Source organism: Caenorhabditis remanei, chromosome IV, assembly GCF_010183535.1.
Source record: "Caenorhabditis remanei strain PX506 chromosome IV, whole genome shotgun sequence".
Classification (NCBI taxonomy): domain Eukaryota; kingdom Metazoa; phylum Nematoda; class Chromadorea; order Rhabditida; family Rhabditidae; genus Caenorhabditis; species Caenorhabditis remanei.
The window spans coordinates 25,664,463-25,676,884 of NC_071331.1; the positions used below are offsets into that span (position 1 = coordinate 25,664,463).

General features: G+C 37.9%; 5 protein-coding genes across 5 annotated transcripts; 4 read left to right on the forward strand and 1 right to left on the reverse strand.

Moving 5' to 3' along the window:
- Nucleotides 1-40: 40 nt before the first annotated feature.
- Nucleotides 41-2,007, reverse strand: GCK72_016351 (uncharacterized protein; the record flags this gene model as incomplete). Its single annotated transcript, XM_053731456.1, has 8 exons — nucleotides 41-346; nucleotides 399-653; nucleotides 718-840; nucleotides 883-1,195; nucleotides 1,368-1,436; nucleotides 1,653-1,750; nucleotides 1,793-1,904; nucleotides 1,955-2,007. The coding sequence occupies 8 exons, from the start codon at nucleotides 2,005-2,007 to the stop codon at nucleotides 41-43; spliced, it is 1,329 nt and encodes a 442-aa protein (XP_053586228.1).
- A 3,041-nt stretch (nucleotides 2,008-5,048) lies between these two features.
- On the forward strand, nucleotides 5,049-6,337 carry GCK72_016352 (uncharacterized protein; the record flags this gene model as incomplete). Its single annotated transcript, XM_003096193.2, has 8 exons — nucleotides 5,049-5,103; nucleotides 5,158-5,328; nucleotides 5,374-5,442; nucleotides 5,489-5,590; nucleotides 5,638-5,733; nucleotides 5,778-5,884; nucleotides 5,939-6,121; nucleotides 6,170-6,337. 8 exons carry the CDS (start codon nucleotides 5,049-5,051, stop codon nucleotides 6,335-6,337), a joined length of 951 nt encoding a protein of 316 aa, XP_003096241.1.
- Nucleotides 6,338-7,792: 1,455 nt separating this feature from the next.
- Nucleotides 7,793-8,478, forward strand: GCK72_016353 (uncharacterized protein; the record flags this gene model as incomplete). Its single annotated transcript, XM_003096157.2, has 3 exons — nucleotides 7,793-7,890; nucleotides 7,937-8,064; nucleotides 8,180-8,478. 3 exons carry the CDS (start codon nucleotides 7,793-7,795, stop codon nucleotides 8,476-8,478), a joined length of 525 nt encoding a protein of 174 aa, XP_003096205.2.
- Nucleotides 8,479-9,125: 647 nt separating this feature from the next.
- On the forward strand, nucleotides 9,126-11,094 carry GCK72_016354 (uncharacterized protein; the record flags this gene model as incomplete). The annotated part of the gene is made up of 10 exons (XM_053731457.1): nucleotides 9,126-9,220; nucleotides 9,264-9,379; nucleotides 9,534-9,656; nucleotides 9,892-10,008; nucleotides 10,067-10,108; nucleotides 10,213-10,292; nucleotides 10,341-10,534; nucleotides 10,578-10,655; nucleotides 10,863-10,942; nucleotides 10,991-11,094. The coding sequence occupies 10 exons, from the start codon at nucleotides 9,126-9,128 to the stop codon at nucleotides 11,092-11,094; spliced, it is 1,029 nt and encodes a 342-aa protein (XP_053586229.1).
- Nucleotides 11,095-11,434: 340 nt separating this feature from the next.
- Nucleotides 11,435-12,187, forward strand: GCK72_016355 (uncharacterized protein; the record flags this gene model as incomplete). The annotated part of the gene is made up of 3 exons (XM_003096155.2): nucleotides 11,435-11,529; nucleotides 11,576-11,703; nucleotides 11,865-12,187. 3 exons carry the CDS (start codon nucleotides 11,435-11,437, stop codon nucleotides 12,185-12,187), a joined length of 546 nt encoding a protein of 181 aa, XP_003096203.2.
- Between the last annotated feature and the right edge of the window lie 235 nt (nucleotides 12,188-12,422).

The window sequence follows — 12,422 nt, forward strand, 5'->3', positions numbered from 1 at the left end:
ATTAATCAGCAATTAACGAAAACAAAACAAATAATATACATCAAGTAGAAACGCCTTGCCCCCCAGTGGACTCATCTTGTGACAGTCCGGAATCCAGTCGAGTACGATAGGGAAGAGTTTGACGGGATATCGAAAGTGATCTCGACTTTTCAATTGAACAGTTTGTGCACTCTTCGCCACCTGCTCTTTCAACTGGAATCAGTGCTCCAGAATCTCTTGGCAAAGCTCCTGGCAAGGTCTGCGCGGATCCCCTTCTAGAACGGACGGTACGAAGAGAAGACGATCGATCGTAAGAGTTGGAGCGTTGGTGGTCAAGAAAACGTTTTCCAAAACTGCTCTGTGATAGCTAAATAAGTTTTTATCAATTTTTGTTTTCCCCCTAAAAACAATTGACCTACTTTAGGAAACTTTCTGTAAATCGCCTTGAAGCACTTTTGTCGGAAATGTTCAGAAGATAAGCAGAATAATATGAAATTGATAGTTTTGCCGGTGACCACTAGAGAATTAGTTATACTGAAGATTGCATAGAAGGTGTGACCCAGTTCATATTCAGAAAATAGTTCGTATAAGGCCATGAAGGCGGAAGGACCTTGTGTCAAGGAAAAGCATAAGCCAATGGAAATGACTGTGACGGTTACTCGCTGGCGTTGGCGCTGAAAATGATGAAAATCGGGGAAGTTTTCTTCCAAATTTTGAAGTTTCGAATGCAAAACTTACTATTTGACTCCTATTCATTGTCCCCCTCATTGACTCCAATCTCGGGGATGTCCAATTTATTTTCAACTGCCGAATCATAAGAACATTGAGCAAAATAACGAGGACGATTGGGACAAACACAACCTTAAACATTTCACCTAATAGCAAACGTTCCTTCCAACTCACCAGAATTGCATTCAAAAACGTGGAGAATCTCAAGTAGACCTTCTTCACATTACTCGGTGTCACCCAGTCTTTGTTTCTATAAGTCTTCTGATGCCTCATACCCGAATAGTAGCAGAAATCTAAAAGTTGAGTTCCATTACAGAACTCTTCGATAACACAATCCCATTCAAAGTGATGGTAGACTGTGAGTAGGCCAGTGGTTACGAATATTGAGGACAGGACTACGACCATCTTGCCACGTTGCCAATAAAGTTTCGCACGGAGCGGCGAACGGACGATGAGGTAACGTTCAATGGAGACGGCGAGGATGAGCCTGAGGTGCTCGTGTTTATAAACTATAGTTTTGGATTTTTTCCATAATTGTAATCAACATTTACCGTGTGCTGACAAGGGGACAAGTTAAAGCTTACCCTGCGTCGAGTTTACATTAAGCAAAAAAAATGCCACCTGTTATTATAACACTTCAAAGAAAAAGGGAAACACACCAAATAGCGGCAGCACTCATCCAATTAGCTACTGCGGACATGTGTTGTTTGGTATTCAGGTAGAAGTATCTGCAAATGGTATGTTTTATTTAAATATGGGTCATAGTTGACCATTTAATTTATTAAAGTGACTTCTCAGGGAGGGATACAAGAAAAAGTGTATCTTCCTCTGGATTTATCTCATTTGAATGGGTCCGTACGAACAAAACTGTCAACTACAAAATTATAAATCTAGATTTGCACTACACAACTGATTCAAGTATTTCTGTGGTTTCCCTTGGGTACCTGAATGTAACATCATAGGCAATTGTTTCAAATGCGGCAAGACAATGTGGCAACATGACTAGAAGAAATGCCAAGTCACAGAACGATACCGCAGCCAGCTGTAATTTTTTGTTTTTGTCTTTTTGTTGTCAGTTACCTACCATATCACTGGCAATGTTCGGTACTTCATCGCTGGCAAGTACCCAGAGATTCAACGAGTTTCCAAGTAGACCTAACGCGAATTGAAGTGGGAATACGTATTGCCAGATGAATCTGTTGGAAATTGAAATTACGGAAAACCTGGCATTATAACTTTGGCATACCGACTCAAGGGGTCTCTAAAAAACAAAAGTTGTGCTTTTTTCAAGCATGCCATACATAAAATATATAGTTAGTTTTGAAGTTCCGGAAAATCTGAAAAGGGAGACGAGAGGGAAGGAGGAGGGAGAGAAAAGAAGATGAGGTGCACGCAGGTTCTGTATCTGACATTTGCATTATTCGGAGAGAGAATTATGCAAAAAGGAGTTATTGCATCGAACATGGTCACATAAACTAACGGAATGGAATTGTGGAATTCAAGAGGGGAAGGGGAGAAAATCTGAAATTGGAGATTGTCAATGGAAAAGAATTATTTAAGAAGAAGATTCCAAAAATTGAGAAGTAGGAACCATAAGATCATTATTGAATGCACAAAACATATAATTTGTGGTCAGAATGTCAAAAGCTTTCCTTGGTAGACAAGAAAGAAGAATGATCAAGGACAGAACCGAACAAGCTTAATTATCAGATTGAAAAGAAGTGAAAATGAGAAATTATTCTCTCTTTTAAGAAAGCATCCAGTTTTTCTTGAACGTCTTCCGAGTTGCATGTTCTCTTCATATAAACTTACAGATAATTATAATTTTGGATAATTGCATAATTTCGGCTCTGATACATGTTCTGTTTATCAATAGTCGTGTTTCGTTTTGTATTTTATCACTTATTTTAGCCTCCTTGAGAAGATATACATCGTTAAAGTATTACGTTAGAAATTACTCTGTAGCAAAGTAAGATTATCGAGATGTTCTGGAACAAATGTACAAAGTCGAACTGTAGGAAATAACCAGTGTCACATTTCCAAAATTATCAATTCTTTGTTGAATAAGGTAGCATATGTGTGTCGGCAGGTCATTGTGGAAAAAAGTTATTTAAACGTACCAAGTACCACATTTTGGCGAAATATTCTGAGTTTTGAAAAATAAAACTTTCTAGGATTGCACTAGGGTTTGAGATTAAACAAACGTATTTAAACTTCTTTACTACGGTCCATGAGAGGTTATCAAAGAAAAACTCATTTTTCTTCAATTCTGAAGAAGAAAATTCGTGATGTCTATTCATCCAGTATTCTCCAGAAATCAATTTAGTATTTGGAACTTCTTTGTTTTGATAATATGTAACATTAGAAAATGGGGAAAAGGCCAAAATTTGAGAAACAACCAACAATTCTTCACTCATTTCAATTCCTTGGTTTCTATGTCAACCAGCTCTCCGTTTCCGTGTTATCTCTGTCGAAATTAGTTCGAGCGCCTCTTCTCCGTCTCATTACTCATTTGCTAAGTCATTTCCATCCCCCTGCAAACTTTGATTCCATTCTCCTTTCTTCTTCTTCCTCTTTTCCAAAATTTCTCAATCACGTTTTTCTTTCACTCTCTGTGGAGAGACATGTCCGAAAGAATCAAAACGGTGAGCAATAATAACACCCTATCGAGAAAGAAAATTGACAATAACAAGTGATGTCGCTCACGTAAGCGGTAGCTCTCTTGAGACAGTCCCCACCTTCTAGACTCGTGATCGCTTTTCTTCTCTTCTTATTTTTCAGATTTTCTGCGCTTTGAAATGTCGTCATTGAGCATAGTATAAAGACAAGCGATTGTTCAAAAATAGTTTTAGTGTGATGAGTCAAAAAGCAACATTTTGAAAAGGATGAGAAAGCAAAGACTGTTTTAAGGATTATTTGCAAAAAGATTTGAAAAATGCTCATATTTGCTGCATACCAGTTATGACTGTCGCGCCTGTAATTTCTTATATGTATATCGAACCTTCACCGATAACCTTCACCTGAAACAATAGACTTCAAAATGATAACCACGGATCTGGGAGAATTTCTCTGCCCCAGCCTTTAAAAAACTTTTTGAGGAATAATCGGCTCATTTCGGTAGTTTGTGAAGTATATGAGTTCTGTTATACAGTAGCACTTCTCTGCAATCAACATTCTGTCTACACCATTCCCTTGCTAGTTGAAGATGAAAGTTCCTTATTACTCTGGTTTGGTTCTGTTTGTGTTATAAGGCAGCTCATTATTATTTTCTTCATCAGTTTCTCAGTTGGCAATCAGTATCCCAGATTCTGTCAACATTAAAATATCTCTACTCAGAGATTGATTTGAGATCGGAAACTACTTTTATAAAAGTGTGCTTCTATCAGTCACCCTGGTACTTTCTGAGAAACTCCGTTCTGACACTTCTTGTATATATTTTCATTAATTTCATAAACATGGTACCTGATTAGCTTTGATTTGAAAAACTACGGAATGCCGTTATATTTATATTTTTCAACTGCTTCTGAGAGAAATATTGCGGTTAGAGAAACTCATTAAAAAATAACGGAAAATTTTTTTGGACGTTCTATTCGGTGATCAAGAAGTTACTACTAATCACGCTGCTACTAATCAAAACCAAGAAATTTTTTTACGAATTCTGAGTATAGATGGGGTGCCGTTATAATACAGTATTTACGGTATGATATTTACCTACATCGAACATTCTCGAGAATCTCTTTCATTATTATGACACGGAATATTTGTAATGTATACAGTTGGAGTTAGACGGTCCGTTTAAGGTTTGCATCTTCATATTCCCTTCATACTTTATTTCTTCCAATTCCAATAACGTCTTCTCTTTTTTCTCCTCTCCTCTCCATTTTTTCTTTAATCCGCCACAAGATCCGGTATGAATCACACAGAGCCCCATTTGAGATTCCAGAGTCAAAAAGATCACGAGCTCAGTTCAAGCAATCAAAAGCATATTTGCAATAACAAGTCTATATCATCTTTTTTCCCGCCTTCAAGATTCTGAGAATAACTTTTTTCTCTTCATAAAATGTGGACTTTGCTATCTGATTAATTGAAATCACAAGCTCAGGAGGACCCCAGGGACTGTCTCTTCCTCACTATTTCTGTGAGAGCGAATGTGATCTGTTGAATTTACTCTTACAGCAGAAAACTCTCTTCATCTAACGCTTCTCCGCTTCTTCTGCTCACCGCCCGCCCACTTCTCGAGCCTTCTTCATTCGAGCAACCTGTCATTTCAACCCGTTCGTCGTCGTTGTCTTACTCCAAGTGAATTCTGAGAGTCGCTTCCAACCTTCTCGCCTCCCAAGATGGGGTTCTTCGATGCAGCTGTGAACATCACCATGCTGACCTATATCAGTCTTGGTAAGTCTTGTTTATAATTAGTTCTATTTAGTTATAAATTATCACTCAATTCAGGATTGCCCACCGTTGTTTTCAACATCCCTTTCGTTCATCTCACTCTCTTTATTGCGAAAAACCGTGGAAGGAAAGAATTTGTAACTCTAGGCTGCTCGGCTCTAGGAGATATTATCTATGTTGTCATCTATGTTTTCAACAGTTTCTGGCGCATACAGGAGCATCCAACAAGTGAGTCAAAAGCATGTTCATAATAATACAGGTCCTTTTTATCAGTGGTCTCCCGTGCTGAGTGTATCAGTCATATCAACATTCTTATCAGCACATTCACCGCCGTTCTGATTTGTAAGTTTAAAACTTTTTTCCAATCTCGAAAAGTATCCTCTTTTAGTCGTCAACCCTCTCATGATCGCAATCGACCGTCTTGTTGTAAGCGTCAGTGGAGTTTGGTATTACAAGCAGACGTTGACATACACTGTTGTCCTTTTCTCGAGTAAGAATGTTTTCAGAAATCTATGTTTCCGAAAAATAAGTTTTCAGTTCCAATTGTTATCAGTTCCATTGTCGCCGGAGCTAATGTTTACATGACCTCGATCTCCCCAGTCGAAATGATATCATCAATGTGCTTCACTTCTGGTAAGCTATCAGTTTTATGGGAGACATTCCAGTTTGATACTCAGGTATCATCCAAACCGGTGGCTTCGAGTGGTTCTACTACGGCTTCAAGTGGAGTTGTGTTGTCTTGGCACTCGTTGTCTATGGCGTTGTTGCCATTGTCTACTGGAAGGTAATAGGACAGGTAGTTCGCATTCTGCAGTTTTATTAAAAATTTTGTTTTCAGAAGGTTCAAATTGGAAAATGCGACGTAGTCAACCGTGTCAGGATTCAATCCGCGTATCTCGTAATGGCTTTCAACACAGCTAACTGCATTCTTTTTCTGTTCGTCCCGGATGTCCTTCTCAAGTTTCTCATCAAGAAATCATTGGCCCTCATGACTTGCTTGTTCTCCTTCATGATTATCAAGGTGACAAAAAATCTGTTGTGCCTGATGATTCTAGTGATGCATTTTCAGCTGCTCCTCAATCTTGCTGGCATAATGTTGCTCCACAAAGAGCTTCGTACTGCTTACCTCGATAAGGTCTTGATCTTCCCCTCATGGAAAAAAAGGGTCTTCGGATTCACTTCTGTTGTCAGCGTCAGCAACCACGCACAGAAGAATCGCATGACGGCGCCAAATTGATAATTTTTGTCGCCTTCTGATTGTTTCTCGGTTCATGATTTCCCAGGCCCTTCCAATTCTTGTTCCCAATCGTTCTCTGAATTTTCTCTCCGGATACTTATCTCCATCCATACTTATTCCCATCTTGTCTATCCTCATGGTTCCAGTAACTTTACTGGTACCATACCATCCCCCCCCCCATTTATTTCCGTTTTCCATACTTATCCTCACGCTTTCCTTTTTTCTGAGTCCCCCGCCTCTGTCCGTGGCTTCCTTTCCGTACTGTCCACAATGATCTCCTTCCCGAAACTCTTCTTCCCCGATTCCCAGCTCCCCACCTCCATATGTATAATCCCTCAACCTCTCCTATCCCCTCAACCTCTTCCGCTCTTCAAGTATTACTATTTATAGTATTACTTTTTCCTTCTTCTCCAACAATCTCATTTTTGAGCATGAAAATTTGAAACTAAAAATATCAATTCAAATAAAATGTCAAATGTAACCAATAATCAGCATTAAAAAACCAAAGCGTTGCTCACTGCTCATTGACCAACAGAAGGCAACATGTAGAAAGAACACGAATTTAATGATAGGTGAAGTTGACTCGAAACTGGCGATAATTATAGAGGAATTAGAACGCGGACGTCAATAGAATATATGTAGATTATTCGTAAATAAGAACACATCAGGTAGAATGGGAAGAAGAGAGCAGAGGAATCTAGTGATGTGATGAGATTCAAACAAAGAAAGGGAAGAGGATAGAGATTATCAAAAAAAATTTATCTTAGAAAACAAGATCCCTTCCTAATTAAAGTTGATCGGAATGCGGTTTTTGAAATGACAGAAGGTGGGAGGCGGAATAAAAAGTCATTTTTGACTGTTTTGGCCTTATTTTGTTGTGAAAATTTTCGAAAATAGTTAAATTTGTAGTAGTAAATTTACTTTTTGAAAAATAAACACTGATAGCTTTTCTGCAAAAAATCTCAAAAATATTAGAAACATCGAATGGGCGAACAAATTTTTCAAGCAGGTTTTTTTTAGGCGAAAGCTGGAAGACGGAATTCCCCTCCGCCCAGATCTAGACTATACGAATCTTACAAATAAGTTGTCTATGACAAAATGAGGAAACAGTTTTTGAAACTATTAATTCTGGAACTTCTAATACCACATCCTGTCTTATGTACCTACACTTTCTAGGCGTTTCCCTCATAACGAATTCCATGAATTTCCATAAAATATTCCAACGCCACTGAAGTTAGTTAACACTTGTTTGTTTCGGCCGTTTCCTGATTCAAAATTTTGCTCACTTCACCTCCCCGAACTACTGATAAGTAGCGGTCTCTTCTTATCACAAGTTCTGGTAGTTGAAAAGTCACGAAACATGCCTCAACCAACCACATTTCACCGCTTTTTCCGATTAACTTCTTCTCCACATTTTTGAATTTCTGCTGATTTTAAATATATTTTACTTTTCAGATGATTTTCCACCTCATTCTTGTCTACTTTTTGATCTCATTCGTCCAGGCGCAGAATAAATGTATAACCAACGATGACGATAGATATATTGACGGAGCGTGAGTCACACATTCTACTCAAAGGCTAAAAATTGATGAATTCCAGATGCTTCACATTCTTCAACATACCTCTAAACTTCACTGCGGCTCAAGAATACTGTCAGCATCATGCTCCAAGTGCATGGTCAATACTGGCAAAGGAGACATCGGATACTCAGGCAATTTGGTTGGCGAGTGAGTTTGGAACCTTCAGGGAAATTGCATAAATAAGAAGCTGAATTTGTCTTTGAGTACAATATTTAAAAACTGGTTTAGACTCTACACAACTTCCAAGTCTGTATTATTCCAGAAATAGCAGTGACAGAATTCGAAATGAACAGTGGTTACTTCTGGATTGGTGTATACCGTGAAACGACTTATGACAACTTCAAAACGATGGACGGTTTCTATTTGAGATATCAAAGATTTGCTGTTATGAACCCATCGATGAATTATGTGGCTGCGAGGACGTCAGATGGAAAATGGTATACACTTCCAGAAGAGAGACGTCTTCCGTTTGTATGTAGTTATTATCCAACTAACGTGGTACAAACAGCTGCGAATGCACCGAGAGTGTTAAAGTCATTAAAGGAGTTGTTTTATTTGTAAATAAAGAAACTTTATCAAAAGCATGATAACACTATAATGTGATATCTGATGTAACCGGTGTAATACAATTACTAAAAGTTTGAATGAGCTGCTACATCATTATTAGCTGTTTGATATTGAGTTGGCTCCAAACATTACCTCTCTGCATAATACAGTGCAAAGTAGTGCTGATTTTGACCGGTTTATTTTAATTGTCTGTAACTTGCCAGAGAGTGTTCGTACAAAAAAATGGTCAACAACTAAAATGAAAAAATGACTTTTGATTTGTATAGTCCATACAAAATTTTCCTTGTGGATCAATCAGGAATACAGAGACATTCCCTCACAGTTGGTCATTTACAACTGAAAACCGCTAAAACTGATAAAGTTTTGTAAGAATTTGCAAGAAAAGCGCCAGCTATCAATAACATCAGCTGACTAAACACACAGCAATCCCAGAAAGCAATAAAATGTGACCCAAATCTTCAATTACCTATGATTTCAACTTCCTTCCTCTCTTATCATGAGCCTCCGTTACCTTTTTGATTTAATCAACACGGAAAACTGGGCGTAGAAATTGATGACTGACAGAAGATCCTATTAGAGAAAATGTTTTTAACATCAGTTTTTCAGTTTTTGAACGGCCAACATTTACCAAAAAGTTTTGAATGACAACTCAATCATTTTTCTTGCTTCCCGTATTCCTGTTGAGCTTTGTCAATGCACAATGCTACAATGCAGAAGACAGTGCCATTGGTGATTTGTGAGTTTTCTTTCATTCTTGTCTCCTAATTTTCAAATTCCAGATGCTACTCATTCTCGCGGTTTCAAATGAATTTTCAAAATGCTCAAAATTATTGCCACTCACAAAACCAAAACTTGGCAGTAATTCACACTTCCATGCAGAGCAGTTTCCTTGCCAGTAAGTGAAGTTTAGAAAATTTTTACCGCAAAAAGAAGGAAAAAATTATCTGATAGTTACCTAACTACTGGTAAATTAGAAGCCTCAACTGCCAACAGGGGTGATGTGGTTGAAGAAGTTCCAGGGAAAAATCCTTGTTCTTCATTGTTTTCAGCTATCGTCCGAACACGATCCAACACTACAAACGCAAAATTCTGGATTGGTTTGAGTCGATCTGCAAATTCCTCCTATGTATGGGATGATAGTACCCCACTGAGCTGGTCAAACTTTAACCCAAGTGAGTTAACAAATTCACTGGAGCGTGTTTGGTTAGTGGGATACCGTAAAAACTGGAAACATTTTTGGACGTTCTATTCGTTAATAAATAAGTTACTGATCACGCTGCTTCTAATCAGACCCAAGAAAAACATAGGGATAATCATATTAATGAACTCTGAGTGTAGATGGGGTGCTGTTATAATGCAAGTGCCGTTTTATTAAAGGCTTCACAATCGTTGATAATTCATGTCCAGATGCACCTCGAGATGGTCGTTATGTTGTTGAAAGCACTGCTAATGCAAAATGGCAGACAGAAACGGCATCAAGTTTATTGGATTTCGTGTGCAGTTATGATCCCTACACTACTGGCTGTAAGAATCTATCTTTAATACTAAAGTAAAAGTATGTATAAGTAACAAACAATTTTAGCTTACACAACGGAGGAGCCAATGACAACCACTGGACCAAGAAGTATGGTAAAGAGTTATTGCATATTTCGAGGCAAAGTCTTTAAAATCGCGAAATTAGCGGTTCAATATTGAAACAATACATTCCGACAAACCCTCTAATTCCAGTGGCAAGTGTTACATGTCTCTTCATGGTAGACCTCCAGTCAGCAGGAATTGATCAAGCTGCTATCACTACTTACAGATCAGTTAGTTAATAAAGCTATATACATAATACAAGAACTATTCACTTTCAGTATTATAATTTTGCTAAACTAGTTGGATCAAAACTCAATGATGCATCCGGTTTTTCGGGAAATATAGACACTTTTGGATATTCCGGAGTATTGAACGATCACGAAAACTTTAATCCTTACAGTTACAGCTATTTCAAAAATATACCCTTTCCAATAGACGGAACGGATGACGATATCGATATGGACTTGAAGGAGTAGGGCCGAAAGAACAATACAAAACAGATTTCAAAATTTTAGTGTTGATTCAACCTTGGCAAATGCAGTTTGGTCACCTCCTTCACAAGATCAGACTTGCTTGATATTCTTCTCTGCAGCGTGAGTCGGAGATTTTTGACTTTTCCTACGGTAGTCTGTAATCTCAGCTATTCTAGATATCTTTCGAAATTTTCTTGAAACCAATTTACCATTATAATTGACAATGCCGAACAAAATATCTTGTCATGGCGTTGTGATTTCCCAAAAATTGAAACAAACTCAGAATAATACTACTCTTAAGCAACATTTGAGCTTTTATTATTCCAGACCGGTAGCTGAATTTGGCGGAACCACTATCAAATCATCCTACAACTCTTTCACTACAGTGGTCGGTGTGCTTCTTGGAGGTACTCATATATAGTTTGGTTTTTTTTTGAATTTCGCTGAACTTTCAGGTGCCACTTCAATCCCCGGACTAACGAACTCTATTTCTGCTTCTTCAATGACAGATGCCGACGCCCAGGCAGTAATTCTGAAGCTACTAGAAAGTTTGCCATGAACTAATTTGAATCTGTTAATGTAATAAAATTGTTGAACATTTCATACTGTATTAAAAGTCATAAAAGTTAATGTTCTCTTATCAAACAAGACATTTGAGGCGCCAAAATGTTCAAATCAGTTATAAGCGGTCACATTCTTGTACATCAACCAAAACTTCCGGTGGTTGTGAATCTTCTTAGAATACCAATGATGTCAAACTATAAAGTAAAATAGTCTTCTTTTCCCCGCTTTAATCATCTCTATTCCACTAATTCTGTCTTATAACACTTTCTTCCTCTCGTTATCTTCTTTATAAACATTGAAACGATTGAGTTCAAACCACTTGTTTCCAGAGTCACATGAAACATCTATATTTTTTGTCAACGCTTTTGTTGGCAATCGCCACAACTGCACAAAATTGTGCGGACAGTTCGGACCATTTGATTAAAGGGCGGTATGTATCATTATTTTCAGATTCGTACAAGTCCTTGTTATTCTAGATGCTTCAAACTGGTCAACAAACAACTCTCCTATCAAGATGCCCAGAATTGGTGCCGGTACAGTAACCCAGTTGGATTCACCTATCTTGCAACGGTAGCTGATCAATATACGGATAATTTTTTGGCATGTAGGTTTGGAATAAACTGAAACACAAAAAATGATCCATATTAAAATATAACTAGCTTGCTCCAAAAACTATTTCGATAGCCAAATTTCTGAAGTCCACAGCATAGTGGGACGGTATTACGGAATCCAGGTTTAAATTCCGCTTAAAAACAATAATTTCAGCCTACGCACGCACGACTTTCAATTCAAACGAAGGAAATTTCTGGATAGGTTTGACTCGCACCTCTGGCAAATGGCAATGGGAAGACGGAACTCCAGTTGCGTGGACTAACTTCCGAGTTCAGAACTCGCAGAATTACGCGGCAGAGAGCATAACTGATGGAAAATGGACTGGTTATAGCCCGGATACCAAAATGAATTTTGTTTGTACATATTGGCCGGGTGCCACACCCGGACCTACGCCAGATGATGGAACAACGCTACCAACTTTTGAGACTACAGTTTCTGAAGCTTATCCAACACCAACAGGTATATTTGATTGGTAAAATTTATAAGTTGAGATTTGACTAACTAACTAACTAACTAACTGACTAACTTAAATATTTCAACAAAATCAGAAAAAAACCGTATTCTCTACTGATTATATTACTTCCTCTATTATATATATTGTCATCATTCACTTGTCAACAAGGATCATACTGTAAGTTTCATAAAGTCAAACTATACATTTAGGATGTTGTCTTACTGGATTACTTCTTCCTCTCTTATCACTTTCTGCTA